We start from the raw sequence: 24750 nt of genomic DNA, 5'->3' as shown, positions 1-24750 counted from the left end.
GAATCTTCTATGCTGTTACAGTCCTGTGGAGCATTCGTCCTCCTAGATAAAACGGTTGCAGAAGTATGGAGGTCTTGAATCACAGGAAGTCTGACTGGCAAAGGAAAGCTTAGTACTGGGGAATTTGATGATAGTTTATCTACAAGAACTGGAGAGTGAGCTTACTAAATATAATGTCTGACCCTAGAGAAAAACGATATTAAATGAACAGAGATTCATACAAGGAAAATATCAATTGATTTTTCAATTGTATTAAAAAAAAAAAAAAAAAAAAAATGACACCAATAATTATTATCAGCATTCATTGCATCTATTTTTTGTTTAAATTTTTCAAATCACATTCTGATAAGTAGGATTTTTAGACCTAAAATTGAATTAAAAGTTAATTTTGTGTTAACTATTTTTATGAATCTTAGATATAACTTAAAAACAGAGAAAAAAAGTAAAAAAAAAATGCTATTTTTTTTAATTTTAGATATGGTTATTTTTTTTTATGGAATTTTCCAATAAATATTAAAATGTTTATTTTTAAAAAATTAAATAATGTAAGGGTTAAAAAAAAAAAAAAAAAAAAAAAAAAAAAAAAAAGATGGGGGCCAAAATATAAAGTTTATAATTAAACAAAAAGTAAAAATCCATAAAAAATCAAAATTAAAAAAAAAAAAAACATCAAAGAAGGATTAGTAATTAAGGGTCGTCAGATTTTTCATAAATAAAAGAAAAAAAAGAAAAAAAAAGACTCGCCGAAATAAATAAAATTGTCGTTTTCGACAAGTTTGCAAAAAAAAAAAAAAAAAAAAAAAAAAAAAAAAAAAAAAAAAAAAAAAAAAAAAGCAAAAATAAAAAAAAATTGCAAAACCTTAATATTTAAAGTGTACAAACTGCATAATTTCAACTAAAAAAAAAATAAAACTATACAAATAAATTAGAAATTCAGTTCCGTATCTGCTGAATTTTTTAAAATCAGTTTCCAACTAAAATGATATATGCTAGGTTACCCGTGCTTGACTTTAAAAAAGCCCATCTAAAATTATTTTGCTAGATTTTAATTTAGAGGAAATTGTCCAAGTTAGTAAGTGTGCAGAGGATGGAGGACATTCACAACAGCAGAGCACCAGGGAGACATGCAACAGCAGACCAACAAAATAAGCAGACAAACAAGGAGAAAAAAATCGAAAAACAAAGAAAGAGCGCAAATGTAGAACTGTACAATTTTGTGATATTATTGCTGACCAAAAGAAAGAAAAACTTGAATGAATACCTAAAAAGATTATAGACATTTCTCAGGTGAAAAGGAGAAAAAAACGTCCAATAGCATAGTGCATATATATAACATTATTGTATTTTAGATGTTAATCCAATGAAAGTTCAGTGTTTGTAAAATTATAAAATAGTGCTCAATAACTGGCAGAACAGTAATTTTAGCATAAATGTATTTACACAACCATTGGCTAGATATGTACATGCATATTTCAGCTCCAGTTGATTTAAAGGCCTGAGGAAGGAGGATTTCTAATAAGATCATAGCTGAAAGATATACACATATGTAGCCAATGTTTGTATAAATAAATTTATGTACACACACTTCACAATAATTCTTAGAGAAATCTATATGGAAACAAAATTTCTTATAAAAAAAAAAAGAAGAAAAACGTATATGAGGAGATATCTACAAATACTACTAAAATGTTATGGTGTTTTTAGAATGTGCTCCTATGCAAGTAGAAATATGTGATGGGTTGATCAAAAACGAATAGGCAGAGTCCACATTACTAGGGCAGTAGTTTTTACGATATCAATAACAGTTTGAATCTCACATGTCTAAAGGATTTTTTTAAAACTAGATACATATTTCACAAAATTAAAGAAATTAACATAGCAAGAAAAAAAAAATGTCATTAGATATATTTTTTTTAAAAACTAACTGATCTTTTTTTATTTTGATATTCTTCAGAAAAAAGCAAAGTATTTGGTATTAATTTAAACAAAATTATTTTTGTTAAAAGCCGAAGTGTAAAAATATTCATCGTAGTTAGTTACTCTCTCATGAAAATATTTCGTAGCATTTTTTTCTCAGAAATATTCTTTTTTTTTTAAATTCATACTAGGTATAAAGTGGTACAAAAGGTAGCACTTAACATACTTAGGTACCAACACCAATCATACATTAAAAAGTTTAGAAAAAAATGGTAACGCATAGACACAGCTGCCTAGGAAATCAATGGTTGCAAAGTTCAAGCTTTATGTTAAAAGTTAAAGAAATCCTTACTCCAGATATAAATTAAAGATAATTGTTCATAAGTTTTTCTTTGCAAAAAAATGTTTTGTACTAAATGACAAAATTTATCTTTTTAACATTTTCATCGCCAACCATTAATTAACTGCGAGTAATGGTTCAATACGTGTGGTAAAATTATAAGTTTCACAACTCCAAGAATTGGCTATAATACATTAAATCATTTGCAAATTGTCAAACAGTTTCATAAGTTGGTATATTATTTCTTCAATTTACATAAAATTATTGTCATAAATGCCATTTACAAGACTTGTTGGATGCATTTAAAGAACTTAGCGGCCATTTTTTTTTTTTTTTTTTTTTTTTTTTTTTTTTTTTTAAGTTGCTGTGCCTACACATTACCGGAAAAGGAAACAATTCCAGTAATGGGCAAATAAGTTTTTATTTATTAAAATGTGTGAAACATAAATCCCAAGTGAGTTGTAAATGTGTGATTATCACTCACTCGGCGGTGGAAAGACCCCGAAAAACAGTAAGCAGTTCATTTTTATTTTGATAGATTTGGAAGGATCTTGCTAACCACCTAGTTTTTTTGTTTTATCGTAAATACTGACCGTTTTTTAAGCTTATAGAAGTCACATATTTTGTGATATTTCAGGAAATCATTCGTTTAGTTAAGTGTTCGACTTTAGTTCAAACATCAAATTTATTAAAAGTGTAGCATTTTTTCTATTTTATTATAAATACTGCCTGCTTTTTAGCAGAAACCCCAACTCCCAACTGATAAAATTGAAATTGTACATATTTTGTGGGGAAAAAAAAAAAAAAAAAAAATGTTGAAACCTGGGGATAACATTAAGTAGCATTGCTCATAATGCGAATGAGGTATTGTGGTGACTGGAACTAGTTTAATAGATTAGAATGAAAGAATAACAATCCTTTCGTCCCACCCAACCCAATTTGGCCTTATGCCGCATTTGTTGTATAATTTCTTTTGTATTTTTTGTAAAATCTATTTTATAAAACTTATTGTAAGAATTATCCACGAATATAATCAATTACTAGTGTTTCTTAAAAAGCTCTGTCACAGAGGTTACACACACAACCGTACAAACAAGATTGTGATACAAGAAGAGTATACGTGCTACTCTGACCAGGTCTTTCAAAAGGGCTTCATACAGCAAATAAGCGGTTTACTGTTTAATTTTTACTTCATTGCGCACAAGTTCTCCAAACGTTTTTTCGAGTTTCATTTTCGATAGGATCAACTTCATCATTGTGGTCAGAGCAAACTGCTTGATGTCAGGTTGTGGAAAGGACTACTGACTTCTGGAGATTAAAAGATCCCGATTCAGTTTATATATTTAAGGATTTAACGAAAGCACTATAATTGATGGGGGGGAAAAAAATATCGGTCACACTTATAAGTCATTGGTTATGTGGAACATTAATAGTCTTGGATAAGCCGTTAAAGAAGCATAGATGTCTCGAATCGCAGAAAGGTTGACTGACCAAGGAAAACTTGACAAATAACATTCTACCTGAGAGCTAGCTCATCATTCAAAATCCTTGGCTCAACATTCACTGGCAACACAAATTGGAACAAATACATTAACACTGCCAACGTTGTTGCAAAGAAGGTGGGCTCTCTCTACCGTACTAGAAAACTACTCACACCAGAGATCATCCTATATCTTTACAAAGTTATAATTTGCTCATGTATGAAATATTGTTGCCATATCTAGGTTGGTGCATCTACTCCTAGTTATTCCGCCTTAGACATGGTCCATAAACGAATATCAAATCTAACTGGTCTTGTACTATCAACCAAGCTCCAACCGCCGTTTCATCGCTGCAATGTTGCATCCTTGTGCCTGTTTTACAAGTACTTTAACGGAATGTATTCTGATGACGCCCCCTCGCATTTGTCCTTCCCTCCATATACACACTTCCAACTAACCTGACAAGCAGCAAAATTCCACCCTTTAGCCTTTAAGGTCCCTAGATGCTGGAAAACCATCTACTCTAATAGTTTCTTCCCTCGGACTGCTAGACATTGGAATTCCCTCCATATTTCCTGCTCCCCGACATACAGAAGTTTAAATGTAATCTCACTAGTTGATTTCCCACAATCCCTGTTAGACATAATCTCAAATAGTAGCCACTTATGTCCAAGTGGCATTATGCCTGGTTTGGGGTATAAAAAAAAAGTGAATAGATAAAACCGTACAGAATGTAATTTGGAGATGGAATTGCTTAACCATAAAAATTGGAGAGTGAGCTTGTGAAATTTCAAATCTGATTTCTGAATAAGTGAAAAATGATGCCAAAAGAATGAAAGAAAAATATGTTGTGGCCACATTGGCTTCAAATAAGTGTGCGTGACTCGGGCAACACTGGTCATCTTGGATAGTTCTTAGTACAAATTTATTAAGATATATTTGCATCCATTTAATCATTTCATTTTTTACAGAAACTTAAAATCTTCATTTTGATATGTCATAACACTGAACTTTTGAAATTTGACATTTTTTTTTTTTAAGCGGTGGAGGATGGGGATCGGAACTAAACACAATTTAAAATAAGCATTAAAAAAAAAAAAAAAAAAAAATACAGATTTATTTATCTTGCACCGATGGATTGGTTGGTTGTTTTTGTTTTACGGCATATCAACCCTTTTCGGGTTATTTAATGCCGAATCCAAAGATTTTGAATAAAAAATTTTTTAATAGAATATATTTGTTGTTTTCAAGTCGGTTTCTATTTAACCAATAGTTGGGACCCTAACAGGTACTACCACTCCGGGTCAGAGTGGACCTGGGAGCAATGGTAATTAAAGGGTGGCTCCACACTCCCCAAAGCCCACAAGCTGGGGCCTCACCACTGGATATAGTTTAAGGTCATATCCAGGACCCCCATTGATGGACTTTTACCCTCTGCAGGGGGGCAGTCGGTGTATTTTAATGCCCCACCGACAGGGCCATGCACCAATGGAAGGTGAGTTGTTTGCCCTTGCCATGAATGTCAGCCATGACAGTTGTGAAGATAAAAGTGTCTCTCATTACAAATTATAAGGCATCAAACAGTTTCTACATTACAATTTATTGTGTAAGTTGTTAAATAAATCTGTTGAAGGCTATACTTGATCTTTGGATCATTTTTGGGTTGTTAAACTTTCTTGACCTGGTCATCCACCATTTTTAGTTGACACTCATTTCATCATTAAAATTTAATTTTTTTTTTTTTATCAGTTTGTTTAAGCTGGGGATGGAGCCTCCTACCGGATGCCAAACATTCATCTGCTAACTCAGATATTCCAACCGAGAGATCTTTTTAAGGTTCTAACCGCCCTTTAAGTGCAATTGTTTGAATCTCTCTTGCACTTGGTTCACCGGGTATATTTGCCAAGTAGTTTTAGAAATTCTTTTTCACGAGTTCAGTTTCCAATTCTCTAGATGATTTCATACATAAAACCTTAATATTGCGTTATTTTTTCTCTTTCAGCTCTGTTTAAACCAGCATCATTGGAGACACTAACTTCTACTAAGGTTGCTTCTTTCTCCTTCTTGTCCCATATCACTATGTTAGGTTTTATGGCATTGTTTTCTAGCTGTACGTAGCTGTAGTAGTTGCATAGTCATAGTGGATGGTGTACGACTCATTTCCAATTGATCTTCCTGGTGTATGTTCCCAGGATTTAACACAGATAGAAATATTAGTTTCAGCTGGTCTCGTTTATCAAGAAATTTGGATCCTTCACTCTTTGACTACCCCTGCTAATCAACAAACTTAGAATGGTGGTGGTGGGGTTACGGAGACTCTGGTCTAGTTTCTTTTTCAGAAAATCATTATTTTATTTTTTTTTTTATCCTTCGATAAAAGGAGGGTGGGCCTGTAAATTCACCCTTGTCTGTTCGCCTGTGCTCACTTTTCTCAATAACTACACCTTGGAATTTTTTTGGAAATTTTGCACAAACATTAAACATGATATGAGTAAAAAAAGTAACAATGCATTTTCTGGGTGCCTTTCAGGTTAAAAATGGCTAAAATTGACTCTTGTGATTATTAAAAAAAAATAATGCCTTGGATTTTTATAAAACTTTCTGAAGAGTTGTAACTAACTGATTTCTATTTAATTTTCTTTGTCTATACTTCGCGATAACTCGAGGGTGTGTCCCAGGAGCTCTTTTAGGGCTAATAAAAACACTCCACTTTCAAGACTATGTTATCATATTTGTCCAAAATTTTCTGTGTATGTTTATTTAGCAGTTTTGCATGGTGCTGAACTTAAATTAATTGGGGACTTTTGGGGCTAAATGGCGGGGGGGGGGGGAATGATGAACTTGGTCATTTCTTTCTTTGCATGGTGCAGAGCTCAAATTTACGCATGTTAAGGCCTAAAACTGCACCATTTGTTCATTTTCACCAGGATTTGACGTTCCCTGGGGACTTTTGGGGTTAAATGAGAGGAGGGGCAAATGCGGAAATATGCCTCGTTCACTGTGCACTCACAGGGGACCATGTTTGCTTCACTTGTTCTTTTATACTCATACAAATAACAATGAAAATATGCTGGTCTTTGACAGATTTATATCCCAACCAAACGCCATCGAGACATGTGGGGTGATTGGCCCTGACCCGTGGAACTTCAACTGCCTAGGTACATTATTAACTCACCACACGGGGACCATCATGAATTGACTTGGCTCTACGAGTGCCTTTCTATTACCATTATTCAAAAGAAGGTATTGAGCCTGTTCTGATGATTTTTCTGAATATAGGTTATTTTTTGTTTTTTTTGACAGATAAAAAGATTTAGAATATGGCAGCACAGTAAATGCTTACATGAATTTCTAGATTTCAAATGTTGACCCCTGTATTTATTAAATAAAGCAAAGTTGTCATGAAAAACTCATTCTCGACACATTGTTTTACTGAGACAGCCAGACAGGTGGGCTCCTATCATGCTAGAAAATTACTCCAACCAGAGAGTATCCTATATCTTTATAAAGACATAACTCACCAATACCTGAAATATTGTTACCATATCTGGGCTGATCCATCTACCACTAGTCATACTCTTAGACACAATCTATAAACGAATATCAAATTTAATAGGTCTCACACTATCAGCCAAGCTCCAACCTCTGTCCCATCACTGCAATATTGTATCCTTCTGTTTTACAAGTAATTTAATGGAATGTGCTCCGATGAACTCATAGCACATACAATCCTCTCGACATGTATACTCCCGAATAACCAAACAAGCAGCAAAATCCCACTTCTTCACTGTTGAGATCCTTAAATGACAGAAAGCCATTTACTCTAATAGTTTCTTCCCTCAAATTGTTAAACTTTAGAATTTTTGTTCCTACATCCATGACTACGTTAACTTGCAGAAACTTAAAGGTAATATGAACAAACATCTTGCTGTTCAATTTCCTACAGTCCTTTGGTAGACAATTCCAGACAGTAGCTTTTTACGTTCCCAGTGGCAATACAGCAGCTTGTTGGAGTTTCCTATCCTGCCTTGACAGAGTTCAAAACCGGCTTCAAAACCCGATAGGTGATGCCCTTTCCTCTTCCCTGAAACCTCTTTCCCCACAGAAGAGACGTTGCAAGCCTGTCTCTACTATCATTATTTTCATGGCAAGTGCTCACCTGAGCTCTAATCTAGAGTCCCCTTTGCCAAACTTTCACAAAAAACACTTGTCTAGCTACAACTACCAACAATTTCCCCCTCTCTATCTGTGCCTAAATCTAATGTGGATTCTATAAACAAAGCTGCTTTCCTAGAAATGCCCGCCTGTGGAACTGTTCTGCTAGTCTGCTTTCCAGTTATAAACTAGTTCTTGCTAAGCCATCCCCTTAAATAATCGAATTATAACAGATTCCCACTACTAGCAATTACTAAACTTGTCCAAATGCTTACCGTACACTCATTAACCCTTATGCTCAAGTGGCCTTCATGATAAAAAAAAAAATGCCATGTTTGGGGTAATTTCTTAATTTAAGATCTGTAAGCCATAAAATTTTTTCTTATTTCATATTTGACAAAAAAAAAAATACTAGAAAAAGATTTCAATTAAAAATAAGTTATAAAGTCAAATGTATTTGTAAAATAATTCACACACGGACAAAAAAAAAAACATCGACATTTTGGTTAAAATTATAATGGCTTATTGATAAAAAATTCTTAAACTACAAAAGGTGATCGCTAGAAAAGCGGCAAATTTGACAAACGATAATTTAATTTTATTTTCAAAGAATAATATACTCTCACAGATGTTCAAAATGTCATCTGAGCAAATTGAAGAATTGAATAAGTCAAACGCAAATAAAATTTAAACAAAATTTACAACCTCAAATTTCCTGCTTCTCTATATTTTCTATATTATAAACTTTAACCTTGTTGCGTTAAAAGATATTGTCTGCTTCTTCATACACGCAAAATCATAGATCATATGACATGCTAGTTTCTTATTGGTTGATTCAAGCACAATAGTCAATACTCATCAAAGATATGTCCTTCAATCATTCAGACAGTAGTTTTGTCATTGGGCTGTCCAGTCCTATATGGTCTAGTCTCCCAGGCTTTTTAATCTCTCTGAGAAAGGGTTAATATATTATTAATCGTTTGAAGGAGGTAAATAAACACTCATTAAAAAAAAAAAAAGCCACCAGAGCTTAATTTTTCACACTCCTTTTTAGTTCAACCACAGACGTGATTTATTTTTCATTCAGATCAGCTCCGTTGACATGCTTTTGAGACAAGGTCTCTACAAAATATCCGTTACTTAGGAACTCAAGCATCTTACGACATACAAAGCAGTCAAAGCATACCATCGTTTTTCATCTGAAGGCAGATCCACAGCATCCTTCCAGCTTCTTCCCGTTGCAATCAAATCATCAAATCCTTGATTGTCTGATTCCAGATTCATTTTTGGTCTTCCTCTTTTTCCATCAAGGGTCTATTGGGGCACTTTATTAGCAATTCTTTCTGGGGCCAATCTCTGGGTATGTCTGAGCCAGCCTAGATGTCATTTGTAGATTACTGACTTTACTATCTTGATTAGTGTGACCTTAATGCTACAAAACATCAGTCCATTTTTTTTTTCCCTGTGTAGCTTTGACTTATTTTATATACTTAAATGGGAGTCACCACTTATGTAGGTCTAAAAGCCACTCGAGTATAAGGGTTATTAACTGTCATATGGTTAGCGAGACAAAGCCATAATGATCGGTAGTAGGAGAAATTGGATAGAATTTGATTAAGAGGACAGATCAACAAGAACTTGTTTACATTGGACTTGAAAGCTAACATGTAGTTAGCTGGAAAACAGCTCTGCAGTATAGTTTCACAGGCGAGTAGTTCTAGGAAAAGAAACTTTGTTCATGCTTTTAGTTTTAGTCAAAGAGTAGGAGAAAATTGTTGACAGTGGTTGTAGCTAGACGAGTGTTTCCAATGTTTTACAGTGGGCGAGAGGCACTATAGATTGAAGCTCAGTTGAGCACTTGTCGCAAAATTAATGACGGAGCACAAAGAGACTCCAAACTTCTAATTTCTGAGAAAGGTTTCAAGGAGAAAAAAAGGACATCAGCTTCGAAACCCGTTTTGAACCCTGTCAAGGCAGGAAAGAGTAGTTTGAGGAAATGTGGCAACATTGGTACATATTAAGAGGATTGCAACAGGAGTGAGATACATTCTGGAGCAGTAGAATGATTCAATCATTTTTCCAACAGCCTTGGCAACATATTAGCACATGTTTGTATATTTGTATTACCTTTAAACGCAAATAAATCCTGTTATAGCTTTACTCCTTTTTTTTCTAAGTTCTATTTTATTCATCTTTTGTTCATGTGCTAGAACAAATACAAACACAATAGCACTTATAAAGAGATAAATGCCAGTATCGGTGATGTGTAGATACAGCAGCCTCGAAAGAAAATGGCCGCCGAGTTTGAGGTTTATGCAAAAACAAAGAAATCCTTAATCCACATATAAATTGTCAAGGCAATTGCTCATATAAAAAGGTTTGCTTCATTCAAATAAAGAGGGTCTTGTTTTTTTTCGCACTGAACAACGAAATTCATTTTTTTTTTTAGAACCATTTTCATCCCCAACCATCAATTGACAGTGAATAATGGTTCAATGTGCATGGTAAATTACAGATTTCACACTTCCAAGAATTCTCTATTAACCAATGCTTGATAATCCATTAAATGATTTTGAAATTGTCAGACAGCTTCATGACAAGTTGGAATATTGCTATTTCTTCAGTCCGTATCAAATCATTGTCAAGACTTGTTGAATGCATCATAAGAACTTAGAGCCAATTTTCTTTCTGCAGTGTCTACAAATTACCAAGAATTCTTTGGTTTATTAATACCGCCAGTTTTATAACCAAGTTGTAACATCATCTATCGAAGATTGGATTACATTTTAATTTTATGATCAATTTGTTAAAATCATTATCTGATCAGTATTAGATCAATATATTGATTTCTGCAACTCCAAATCATTTGTATACGTTTTTTTTCCATATTAAACCATAATAGTCCAATTTAGCAATATATAAAAATTTATTATAAATATTTAATATTATCTACAGGCACTAGTGTTTAATGCTTACGCTATCTTCAGTGTTGGAAATGAGAATTACTAGTGGTCGAATTATTTGAGCCCAGTGCAACAGATTGATATTTAATTATTGGAATTCATTTGAGAGTAGTAATTTGTATATTTTTTTTATTTATTAGCGGACTATTATCCTCATCTTTTTCTAATTGTTTAATGACCCTTCGGCCAATTATTTCTCTGGCCTTCATCAGGTTATTAACCGCGACAGGATGAATCTTCACCTGTATCCTCAGTAATTACTGCCTTCCATAGTTGTTGTCATCTCACCAGGTTTTGGCCAACTAATCCTCTGGCCAACCTAGATTTAAAAGGCCAAAACCTCGAACCTTGATCGCCCTTCGGGGCCCGTGATGCAGTGGATACAGACGTTGACTCTCTACAGTTCCAGATTAATAGTTGTATACTGTATTGTTACTCCATGGCAAGATCAGTTCATTATTTTCCGGGGACTCTACATTTAAAAATGCTGATTCATTCATATAATCATACATTAGGATTGAAAAAAAAAAAAATAAATAAATAAAAATAAAATCAACATTTGAAAAACTGAGGCATTATTACAGCCTTCAACTCAAAATAACAGAAACGGTTATAATATTCAGTTAGGTGGCAAATTTTTTATTAAATGTGAAGCAGTTTGTATACCTGGATAACCATCCAACAACATCGTTGATGACTAAGTTCAGTATTGCAATGGGTGCGCAAGTGCTACTTTCTGTAAACTTCATTCCAGATTCTTTGATGATAAAGATTTAAGGCTTGATACCAAACTCAAGGTGGATCAAAACATTGTTTTTTCCCATACTATTTTTTTTTTTAATAGAAATTGCTTCAGACATGGCATGAAGCCACTATGTATGGAGCTATAAGAATTAAACAAAAAAAAAAAAAATACTTTGAGGTCAAAGACTTGCCAACAATAAATATTAGATGGATAGATTCCGACCCAGAAAACCGAGTTGGACAAAAAACACCCAGAAAGGTTGGAAGTTACAGCAAGTAAAACATTGTGAGACCAACATTCAAAATGAGATTTAGCAGGTGGTACGTTAGTTTATGGGTTAGCAACTAGCAGCTTATTTTTTTTTTTTTCAATTTCTATTAAAAAAATGTGCTCTCCGTTATCTCCTAATCTAATATATAAAATAAATTCAGTCTCTTTATGATCGTTAGCTTTCTTCCTACAAAATCAATATTTGATTCTGGTTTGCCAGTTTCTCTTGTTGATCATTACAACATTAAATCCTTCCAGAAAATCATGGCTGAGGGAACGAGCATGTTAGCCCCATAGATTAAATAGAAAGTTCCATTCGAAATTCTGTACAGATTGCACCCCAAAAAGCATGGAAGTTACATCGAGCGAAACACTGCAAGAACAACACTCAAAGTGAGGACAACAGTAATGTCTGAATAATCCAAATAACATATTCAGATGGCATGTATACATTTTGTTGTTGTTCAGCACTTAGTTATATTTCATATATACATTTGATTTGACTAACGTGATAAAAAAAATCAGAAAGATGAGATACCTACAACAATACCAGGTCTTCTTTTAAATGCTTCTAACGGATACCGATTTATTATTGGTTTAGCAGTATCTACCCGGTGTTGCTCAGGAGTCGTTTCTATTTTGTTTCACTTTTTTTATTATTAACTATTAAAAGATTAAAATAGCTGACTTGTTCACAGAAAATAAAAAATTGATTTTACGTCATAGTTAAATCATTTTTTAAACAAAATTTTTAAAGTTATTGCACTGATCTGCCGCTGTCCGAGATCCATTATGTCCTAATATATTTTGAAAATATGTTAAAACTAAATAAGAAAAGATAGTAGCCAAGGGGAATAACTTACTTTTAGTACGAGTTATTCCTCTTAGCTGATTTACTCGAACAAGAATGCAAACGCACTATTAGACTGTATGAAGTATATATATATATATATATATATTATATTTTAATTATAGCTAAATGTGTAGTGTATGAAAAATAAGATAGTACAACATGGAAATTGGATCCATAAGAATCAATGTTTGATTTATCAGCTTAAATGCTACTTAGGTTCAATTCTTAAAAACCTGGCAACGTAATTGTACCTTCTATAGTAGTACCTATTTACTATGCCTCCCCACGGGACAGAGTTAGACACCAGGGTCGTTTTTTAACGTGGAGAAAAGGTACAAAAATAAAAATTGCCTCAGTCGTGAAGGATCTCTCCTCCACCGAAAGAGAACAAGAAAACGAAGTGCAGCATCTGAAGAACAGATACTACACTTTGATCTTGACACCAAAAGGCCAAGAATCTTCTATAGTAGTAGATCTACTTATAAACTTGTACATTTTTTTTTTTTGAATGTGTAAATTATTTGAAATCGAATTCTTAATGAAGTGTATACAAATCAGTATTAAAAGTTGTTTACAGTCGTTTTCGGACAATGATTATTTTTAGTTATATAATAAAATTTGTCTAAACATCTTCATTCAGAACAGGATTTCTGGACCATCCTTCCTTCGTACTCAGAATAATATCTGGAAAAATAAAGTTTACACATTACCTTTTGATGTTCATTTTTCAGTTGATGTTTAGAATAGACTTCCATAATCACCTTTGTTTATATTCAATTCCCCAAGAAACGCGTGTAAAATATTTTTAGATCCATAAAATTATTAAATGATGTAATTTTCAATATAAGGTTTTATTCTAAGCTCTACTTTATATTGAGCTTTATTTTTGCGTTTGGAAACGGATTCCTATTCGAATTGATCTGCAAGTTATAGAATTTGCTTTTTCATCATCTCTCACACACACACTTTTTATATTTTTTACTTGGGAAGTACAAAATTTAATTAACTATGGCACTTATGAAGGGAAGACTTTTTTTTTTTTTTTTAATATTCATGATTAAAATTAAATCTAAAAAAGAAAGAAAAGGCAGCTGATCGTGTTTGCCTTCACCCAAGAGCTGTAGCGAGGGATTTTATATATATATATATATATATATATATATATATAAATAAAATCCCTTGATACAGCTCTTGCTGAGTGTAAGTGAAACCAGTCAGCTGACTTAAAAAAAATTATTTTTTACTTTTAATAATGAATACAAAAAAAATAAGTTTTCCCTTTATAATAACAAGAAATATGTATGTATGCAAATGTAGATTTTCTTTGACAGATGAAGAGCATTTGTATGTGGAGTACGTGCTATATAGCAGAAGAAAATAAATATATTGTAGGGAAAACATGCAAACCTGAAAAACAAGGCTTCCATACAGGATAGAAAATATAAAGCGATCAACAAGTAAAAAAAAAAAAAAAAAAAAAAAAAAAAAAAAGGATATGTATATATTAGAAAAAGGTTTAATATCCTACCAACACTCAGAAAGCCCAAACTATAATTACAGGGTGTCCACCCACGAAAAATTAACACCGTTTGAGATGTGGATATCTGGATCCTAAGCAAACAAAATTAAACGAGCTTCAGGCTGAGTAATACAAGATTCATCGTATAAAAATTTGAGCAAGAAATTCTATAGATTTTATAAACGATTTTCCTATAAATACATTTTAAGCTAGATTAACATAAGAAATTCAGAAAGATTTCATTTTATGAATTTTCTACATGACAGGACAAGTCTCAAGTCAATAGTCCAGTCTCTGCCAAACCTCGTATAATTTACCAAGTCTTAACTCTTTACTGCCAGAATTTTTTTATGCAATAAATAATTTTTTTTTTATTTTTTTTTTTTTTTAAATCATGAGACCCACATGTGATGGAAGTTAGCGTACAACTGATGCACGAACATAAACAACCCCCTTCATTCACTTATTGAACCATGCATAGACGTCTACTTTAAAGACCAGAAATATTTCCTATGCAGGTATTTTTTTTTTTTTTGAAAGGCAACTCTAACCCTCTATGGCCGCCCGTGTCATATATGGCACAATCTTAATCAAGATTAGAGCCCAAGGTGACAGATATGGTAGATTTCATAACTTTCAAATTTTTAAATGAATTCACTTTTTTTTTTTGTTCAGATTCACGATTCTTAATCCAATAAAATCTATAATTTAAAATTTCAGAATTTAATAAAAAAATAAAAATGTATTAATATATTCAGGCCCTAGAGGGTTAAAGTACAATTTAGCATTAAAGGGTTAATAATTCTATCTGAATTTCTCTAGATTTATGAAATGTGAGATGATGTAGATCAACCAAACCCCATAAAAAAAAAAAAAAAAAATCACAAGGTCGCAAGTCATTTGTGAAATCATTTATAAAATCTAGATAATCTTTAAATTTCTTGTTCAAATTCATATAATATGCACATCATTTTACGTTTATACATACTTTATCACCTTTCACACACATTTATATAAAAAAAAAAAAAACTGATCACTAAAGATGGTGATTAATCTGATGCTGTCAAGGTGGACAATTACTCATTTTAAAATCAATTGTTGCCAAATCAAATTATTTTCTCCCAATACAGTACAATTTTAGATACATTTCAAAAAGTGACAGACATTCGTTTTATTAATGGAAAGAATTTTTGATTGACAATTATGTTTATGGTAAAATAGAGAAAGCTGTTTAAAAAAAAAAAAATAAATAAATTGCTACAATTATGGAGAAAAGATAGCTCACAATAAAAATTATTTTATGCAAGAAGTGTCAATATGGAGCTTGAGTTACAGTTGATATTAATTAAAAAAAAAAAAAAAAGTATTAACAGTAAATTATAAAGATTGATGTAGAAATCAGTGTGGAATTTCCACAGGTCTGTACTAGTTTTGGTAAATGCATCCTATATTGTTTCAGGATCTTGGAGATCAGGATTGATAATTCATATTTGGATTATTCAGACTACTGTCCTCATCTTGAGTGTCTTGGTCAATGTAACTTCCTACCTTAAAGTGCATCCTGTCAAACTCAGAGAATCTGTTTGGAATTTCAAATCTTCCTGTCAAACTCTGGAACTGAATCTTCCTGTCAGGGAATCTGCTTGGAATTTCAAATGGAATTTAGTCAACAAGGTTAGCATGCTCTTGTTGCATCAGCAAATTATATTTTGAGTGTCACCCTCACTTAGGGTTGAACCCTCAAGTTCCAGAAGAGTGGAGATAAAGTACTTGGTAAAATTCAATTGTAAGTTATCTGCTATACCATTGGGCTTTGTGGACCAAAACACTGTAAAAAGCAACACTCAACATGAAAATAGTCGTCAGAATAATCCAAATATTATGGTATCCTGTATTGTTAAACATGAAGCCAATTTAATTTTGTTTGCTTAGGTTGTACAGTTTTCCCCGATATTCAGATCACAAACAATGTAAATTCTTTAGGACACCTTGTGTATTTTTATATATATATATATATATATATTATAGTTTGGAAAACATTGCATAATGTATAAAAAGGATAGAAAAAAAAAATCAAATCTCCAAAAAATATTTAAAAGTTAAAAGATTATGAAAAAAAAAAAAAAAAAATACAACGTATATAACGGAAGACAAAAAAAAGTAAAAGACTAAAAAAAAAAAAAAATCAAAAGAAAAAAATCAAACAAACAACATCCAAAAAGATGTGCAAACATTCGGTACAGGGAATTGTTACACGTTAAAACATGCGGCTGAATGTCTTACGGAATATCTGCCAAGTATGAGAATTTGGATTGAGAGCCGCAGAGGGCGAGGTCACTGCTCGTGCTCAGATGTCCACTGCAGCAGAAGGATGGAAAGAAGGAATCACCATTAGATTAATAGCCACAGCCAGACAGAAAGTACTAGAATCAGCTAGTCTTTGTACTGGGTTCAGTAGAACAACATGCACATGTGTATGAATGTGTATTATAGCTGGGAAGCTCCGGTTATTTTGGGGAGAGTGGGGTAGGGGTTACTGGAATTTTTCTAAGATTTCTTTTCTTTTGGTATTATTATGGGTTAACAGCCTCAGCTAAAGAACTCCCACCCAACTAGGAACTTTTACAACTTTTTTTTTTTTAATGGGCGATTATGTATAAATACACATAAAAACTTGGTAGGGGAGAAAAAAAAAGACTTTAAAAAGAATCAATTATTTTAGGATTTAGAGGAAGGGATCTGTTTTATATCCAGAGTCAGACTGCGGTTTCTGTCAGAGTCGATACTTTATTTTGCCCTTTAGTCTTCACATTCCAGAAGCGAATGTTTCTGATAAAGGCGCAAATATTGCTGTTTTCTGAGTTAGAACTTATTCATCTAACACTTATTGGCTAGTTTGGGACCTTGAAGTACTATTTTTTTTTTATTTTAACTCCTTACATCAAGTGGCTTAATGTATTGTCTGGAGTAATTTTCATTAAAACAAACAAAAAAAAAAACAAATATGAAACCGATAAGGACAGTGCATTACAAATATAATACTTAATGCATTTGATAAAAACTATTTCATGATTAACGTACAATGATCCTCCGATTTTCAGGCCATTCTAGCATTCTAGAGCAGTTAACCAATTTATTTATTTGCATATAGGAGATAAATTCTGTGCTTGTTTTTGTTTCAGAAGGTACGGGCCACCATTTTCAAGCGATTACATGCAGTTTTACAATGTTGCTACTTAGTGTTACTCAGAAATAGGGATGTAATATTTATGTAAAACTGTTCCCCCCACTGTAAATTCTAAATTGTTTTTTTTCTTCAAGTTTTTTTTTTTTAAGTGTTCGCACAATCGCCTTAAAAATTTTGTTAAGGTGGAGTGGGGGGTAATGGAGGCTGTTAATCTGCATTTTTTACTTTCTACCCCCGTCCTCATTCTTTTATGGCACAAACAACCACAATATTGGGTGCATAGTTAATAGGAGGAAAGAGAGAGAGAGAGAGAGAGAAAAGAAGGATTAGTTTCATTACTACATGCTGCCAGAATAACCGCAAGCAAGAGCAAGATTCATGAACGATGTGGGCTGAAAAGTGAAAGGTTGTTTTTTTTTTTCCTTTTTGATAAAATTTGGAGGTTTCCTCTTTGAGTAGATGACATAAAAGATCAGAAAGTTAATGGAGCCAAGAAAAAAAAAAAAAAAGTGTACTTAAAATTCCATGACCACTCCGAAAACAGTAACTATTTAATTAAATACTATAAAGCTACATAAAAATTTGTTTCCAAATCTATCCATTTGAAAATTTATCTTAAATTAAATGAAAGACGAGGAATAAAAGTGGTATATCATTTTATCATATCAGAACAATAAAAAGTTAAGGGGAAAATCAAGAAAAACACCTCTTTAGGCCATGTCATTTAGCTTCGAAATACCATGGCCTAAAAGTTTTTTTTTTTCCTTAATTTTCCTATTATTGTTCTGATATAAAATTATCTGTAACTTTTATTCCTCATCTTTCATTTAATATTGTTTGCTCCTCTTAATAGTGTTGAGCTTTTTGTTTTCTTCTTATCTTGATAAGTTTCCCTTTGTTAAAAGATTTACTCCGAGATTATATATAATACACACACACATATATATATATATATATATATATATATATATATATATATATATATATATATATATATATATACACTTATTCATTATTGATAAAATAACTTCATCTATAATACATAAATAACAAATATATGTGCATATATACATTAAATATTATGCTCTGAGAACTTGAATGCCTACTAGACACTATCCTCGGGCGTCTAGTATCTCTGTTCAGAGGTTTGTCAGAGCAACCAGGCATGAAGATACTTTCCCCTACAAGTATACCCTGACTAAATATTCAAAATCACATAGTAGCCGCAGTCCAAGAACATTTATATTCGTACACCCCCTACATGTGGAGCAACTACTCAGTTCTAAGGATAGAAACTCTTCCAAGAACCCAGGTGAGTTAATTTATACTGAATATAATTATTGCTAAAAAAATTTTAAAAACATAACTTGTATATATTAGTGATGAGACGATTCCAATTCTTCATAGATCTTAATATTTAACTATAGAGTTGTTATTTTTCCCTAATTACCGTAAAAACTCATTAAAACGGGCAAATCTTTTCTTAGAAGTATAAATATACCTGAAGATTAGGTATAGATTTTAGTTTTACAGGTAGTTTCAAATCAATATTTATTATTACTACCAGCAGAATTGTTTTTGACATCGGAAAATAGGCACAAATATTTACGATTCTGGAATTCCAAAAAGTTCCAATTTTTTCGATTCCAATTCATCATTTCAACAGTAATATATATATATATTTCAAGGTTATGGGGGTTTATGAAGCATAAAAACTATGTTTTTGATATTTAACGCAGCAAACAAATTTCCAATTTTTCCAACATTTTGTATTATTTCATTATATTTTTGTGATAAAGAGCAGAGGACTGCTTGAAATATCAAACAAAATATTAAATATCAAAAACAGCAACACTGTTTTTATGCTTTATAAACCCCCTATAACCTTTAATTTACTATTCTAGAAGCATATGTGGAATAATATATATATATATATATATATATATATGTGTGTGTGTGTGTGTGGAAACTTGTCAACACCACCACCAAAATTTCCAGCCATGAAATCATAAATAAAATTCACAATTCTTGAAATGCAACCATATTTGGTAGAAATAAAGGTCGATCTATGCTTGACTTGTCCATCAAGTTTCAACTGTGAATCTCCAACAGCCTATTATTACCATTATGTGATATACAGGCACACTTGGTGATCGTATATGTGATCCTCAATAGACTTCACACTTACAGAATAACCTCCCAAAATTTTATCTCAAAGATAATTAGTTGGATAGGTCTTCCATGAGAGATTTTAGGCTCTCATGACAAGGTAGGTGTGTATATGCACCATTCAGGCGTGTTTCCAAATTTTTAGAAAGTATCCATGCTTCCAGAACCATAAATGAGAACGGGCTGAGTTATAGATTAAAAAAAAAAATGTTTCAATTTTATGTTTTTGCAGAGATGCGATGTTCATATTTTGCTCAAATCATTAGAAGCAGACGATACCATCCCTTTTCTGATGTTGAAATCTTTCAAAGAGGATGGGATGAATGATTCTAGGTACTTATAATACATTGACCTGTTTTAGTGTCCAGTCAAATAAGCTTCGATCTATGCCCGACTTGTCCACCAAGTTTTAGTCATGGAAATCCAACAGTCTGTTTTATTGTGAGAACTGATGATTATCTCAATTGTAATAGGTGTGATCGCTGGATAGGCTTCATATTTACACCAATCTCAGATTTTTATTTTTGTGAATTTTCTTAAAGCCAAAAAAAAAAAAAAAAAATCCTTAAAAGCAAGACTATTCCTAAATTGAAGGTCATCATAGTTTCTTCCATCAAACTGCTAGACTTTGAAATTCCCTTTGGGGTTTTTTGCTTCTCTAACTTAACTTGCAAATGTTTAAATGTAATGTGAACAGGCATCTCGCTGCCCAACTCCCTACATAGTATCCCAGTAAATTTGGTCCCAAATAGTGGCCCCTTACGTCAAAGTGACACTGTGCCTTGTTTGGGGTGAAAATAACAGTAAAACAAAAAATATTAAGTTAAGGCAGTGTCAGGAAAGGTGCGTGCCAGAAATTTTGTATATCATAGCCAGATGTGCTTGTAATGCAGAGTTCTTCAAGTTTCAGTCAGAAATTTCGAACAGTTTTTATTTTCGTATTTGGACTACTGTTCTCATCTTGCTTGTCATTTTCGCAATGCTTCCAACTTTCTCCAGGTGTATCTTGTCAAACTCTGGAATCTTTCTTTCAAACTAGAATCTGCACAGAAATTCAAACTGAACCTTTTATTTAATTCACAAGAGGGAACACACTCATTTCATCAGCCATGACTAGGTAGAAAGGAGTCCTAAATTGTATTCCAAGTGTTGCCGTAATTGCAGATTGAACTTTTGGAAAAGTAAGTTGAAATTAAATTTTACCAAGAACTTTATTTACTATGCCTTGCGTTCTTGCAGATAATTCAAGTATGAATTTTGTAAGCCTTAAACCCATTTTTTTTTTTAATATTTTTGTTTTTTTAGATAAGCCATCTGACTATATATATATATATAAACCATTTTAACACTGACAGTCTTCTACTCTTCATATATATATATATATATATATATATATATATATGTGTATGAAATTTGGACTTTTGTACATAAAAAACATGATTTTATCATTTGTTTCTTAACATTTTAGTTTTCAAAGATTTTCAATATATATATATATATACACATACACTATTGTGACTTCATAATTAATGGTTACCATATTGTGGAAAATCTTTAGAATATTGTCTTTTATTGTTATTCTTGATAATTTTACAGGTCGTATATTATTGTACAATGATTACAGGTTGTATATTATTGAATAACAATAAAACAAAGATTTTTGAACATTCATGGCAGAAACTTGGAGAAGTCAGGCATGGACTGAATATTGTTGGACTGTAGACAGAATTATAAATTTTATTAACATGCGTGACACTTTTTTTTTTGAGGTTATCCGGTACTTTTCAATTTGATTATTTTGAATTGGATTTTAATTTCTTTATAAATCTGTGACTATCATATTCTGATTTATTATGAAACATTTGTAATGCTTTTGACTGAATTGAAAATTTAAAAATTAATGTCTTAAAAATTCTGGCAAGACACAGATTATAAACATGCTATACAGATCAAGAAAATGTTTATTGCAGATCATAAATGGCTTTAATATCTTTTATACTACAAAAACATGATCTCGGCAATGAATGATTAGGATGTAAAGATCTTTTTTTTATACATGGAGTTCACTTATCAAGGCCCAATGGCCACTCGGGGATAAGGGTTATTGTGTGTACAGTACTCAGTGGGATAGTGTAGCAATAGTATTGGAGAATTGATAAGGTGCCATTACTTAGGGGGGCGGTTCATCAGGAATTTGTTTGTGTTCGACTTGAAGACATCCAGGTTGAAGTCGGGAGGGAAACAGGCAAGCGGAACAGAGTTCCACAGGCGTGCAGTTCTAAGAAAGAAGCTTTGTTCGTGGAATCTACGTTTTGATTTAGGCACAGATAAGGAGTGGGGAAAATTATTGACGGTGGTTTCAGCTAGTCGGGTGTTTTTTGAAAAAGATTGGCGAGGGGGAGGGACCAGAGAATAGAGCTCAGACGAGCACTTGCCATGGAAATAACGATAGAACAAAGACAGGCCCGCTACATCTCTTCTGTGGAAAGAGGTTGCAGGGAAGAGAAAAGGGCATACCCCACCAAGCCACGGAGTCTATTTTGTACTCCGTCAAGGCAGGATAGGCTGTTTTTTGCAGCCCCCACCCAGATGTGGCAGCAGTACTCCATCTTTGGACGTACTTGGCTCTTATATAGATAGAGAATTGCATCATTAGTGAGATATCTTCTGGAGTGGTAGAAGGATCCAACCATTTTCCCACTGACTTTGACCAGACTTGATGTATGTGTTCCATTTAAGATCAGGGGTAAAGGTCAAACTCAGAAGCTTATCAAAACATGCCCCCCCCCCGACGATTTCAATTGATGCCAGATGGAGATCAGAGCGTTTATGATGTAGAGATAGGAGCTTGGTCTTAGATGCATTAAAGGTAACCAGCCACCTCTTTCCCCACTGTACCACACGCTCAAAATCAGAGGAGAGAGAATCAGAGAGAACATCATCATTTACGGCCTTTGATGTGTTGCCATAGATGGTCGTGTCATCAGCATAGATGTCCACGAAGGATTTTAGTATGTGTTTTGGGAGATCATTGATGTAGATCAGGATCAGGAAGAGAGTTGGGCCCAGTATGGACCCCTGAGGGACACCAGCATTAATACCGTGGGGCTCTGATTTCTGCCTATCAACCACTACTCTTATGAGCCTATCGGAGAGAAATGATTTAATGATCGAGAAAACATTTCCAGTTATACCATAGCTGGAAATCTTGTGTAATAGGCCTTTATGCCAAACCTTATTGAAGGCCTTTGGATACATTGCAAATAAAATTTACATTAAAGTATCCATATGGATACTTCTTGATAATTGAATTAATAAGAGTTCCTAAAGAATTTAGTAGGAAAAAAAAAAACTACTTGCCATTCATCAGCTATTAATATAGCTCTAAGTATCCTTTTTTTAAATATATAATTCAAAATTACATATTTTTAATATAAAACCTATTATAATACTAAAAACTAAGTTTTCATTAAAATTATCTCCCTTGAAAATTAATGAACATCTTTTCAGATTGTTAAAGGTAAAATTTACATTACATATCAACTTCCATTGGCTTTTTGGCTAGAAGCAAAAGATCTATATTGATAATACATTTCTATCCTCTTATTTTCTGTAAGAAAAAAAAAAAAGGGGCCTTATTTTTTTAAACTATGGAATGTTTGTGAACAATAAAGTTTGTAAATTTTTATTCGCATCATTTAATTTCCCCTTGTATGTTGATGTTCTATCTCTAATATTGAACATCTAATATTTTCAGGATAGGACTCAATCCGAAAATATTTATTTCTTTATATCAACATTTATACTAACATTTGTATATTACTACTTCGAAAAAAAAAAAAAAAAAAAAAAAAGTTTGTTTATTTAAAAAAATAATCTTTGTATTTTACTTTTTCATTATATTTTACACAAACTAGACTTCAGATTTTAAATTATTTCATTTTTATTTTTCTATTGAATTGCTCTTTTCATTTTTTTTTCTGCTTGCTGGGAAATTTTACAAATGGCAAGAAATTTATTCATAAATTCATTCCTATTAATTTTCTGGATCACATATTATTTGACCTTTTTTGGACCTCATTCTAAGGTATTCATACTTTTGATAGCAGATTCTTTAATTTGGAACTTATGAAGTACAACTTCTTTGTTTGCTCCTTTACTTTAGTATTTTAATTTTCTTTAATTCCATTGAAGATGCGTTTTAGTTCAAAAAGTTTTAGATATTTTGGATTTTATGCTAACCAGTAATACAGTGTTTATTGAATTTTATCTTCTGATGAAAAGTGCTTATCTATGAAAAATTTTTTTATTCTAATTCCTTGTTTGTAATTTTTTGATAAATTAATAAATATTGTAATTTATTTTCATTTAAATTTTATTAATTTTTTTTTTTTTTTTTTTTTTTTTTTTTTTTTTAAATCACTATTTGGTATATTGGGATTTCCTGGTAGATTATAATATAAAGATTTTTTTTTCATACACACATATACATACATAGATAGATACACTGGCATAAAGTACCAAAAGTATTTTTTTTTTTAAATATCTTAAAACATGAAATTAAATCCACCATAATGCATTCTGTTTATTTGTAAACAAGTCAGCCATTTTAATTTTTTGTTAATAGTTGAGAAAAAAATTACTTTCTGTCCTTGAAATTCGAAATATTTAGAGCATTTAAGCTGTGGACGAGAAAATAATTTGTCTATCAAATTTTTAGCAAATCATTATGTATTAAAAAACTATGAGCTACTCCTATTCCATAATTTTATAGACATTAAAAAATTACCTTAAAATCATCTTTAATTTTAGTACAGTTTAATAAGAGTTAATTTAATGACTAAACGATATCATAATTAAATTAAACTTAGAAAAAAAAAAAATTGGGTAACCCCCCCCTCCCAAAAAAAAAACAAAACAAAAAACTGCATAATTTATTTTACAAACTGAAAACAAAAAGCAAACAAAATATAAAATAAGTAAAAACACTGGCAATGTCAGTTGAATATAGCTAATTATGAATTTTAGCAGCGTGTTCTAAATAAATACATCATTCCTTTTCACTAACGTGTTTTCTCTGTTTCAAATATGTCACATTTCAACATAGCATGAGTGCATAGCTCTCCTTAAGACAAAAAACCTCCCGTTTTT

The 24750-nt window shown here is 32.1% G+C and overlaps 1 protein-coding gene across 10 annotated transcripts in view; it reads right to left on the bottom strand.

Annotated features, from left to right (window-relative positions):
* Positions 1–24750, bottom strand: part of LOC145296756 (adhesion G protein-coupled receptor L4-like) — a 700831-nt gene that overhangs the window by 29485 nt on the left and 646596 nt on the right. For 7 of the 10 annotated variants that reach the window (XM_080142799.1, XM_080142801.1, XM_080142796.1 and 4 more), the window contains one exon: positions 16527–16601. The exons of the other annotated variants lie outside the window; for them this stretch is intronic. In XM_080142799.1, the coding sequence (XP_079998925.1) occupies positions 16527–16601 (75 nt within the window). The remainder of the gene's footprint in view (positions 1–16526; positions 16602–24750) is intronic. 10 annotated transcript variants of the gene reach the window in all.

This window comes from Euprymna scolopes, chromosome 17 (assembly GCF_053919585.1).
Source record: "Euprymna scolopes isolate OS-2025 chromosome 17, ASM5391958v1, whole genome shotgun sequence".
NCBI classification, from domain to species: Eukaryota; Metazoa; Mollusca; class Cephalopoda; order Sepiida; family Sepiolidae; genus Euprymna; species Euprymna scolopes.
Note: the sequence above shows the minus strand (reverse complement) of the source record. Positions and strands in the feature narration are given on the sequence as shown.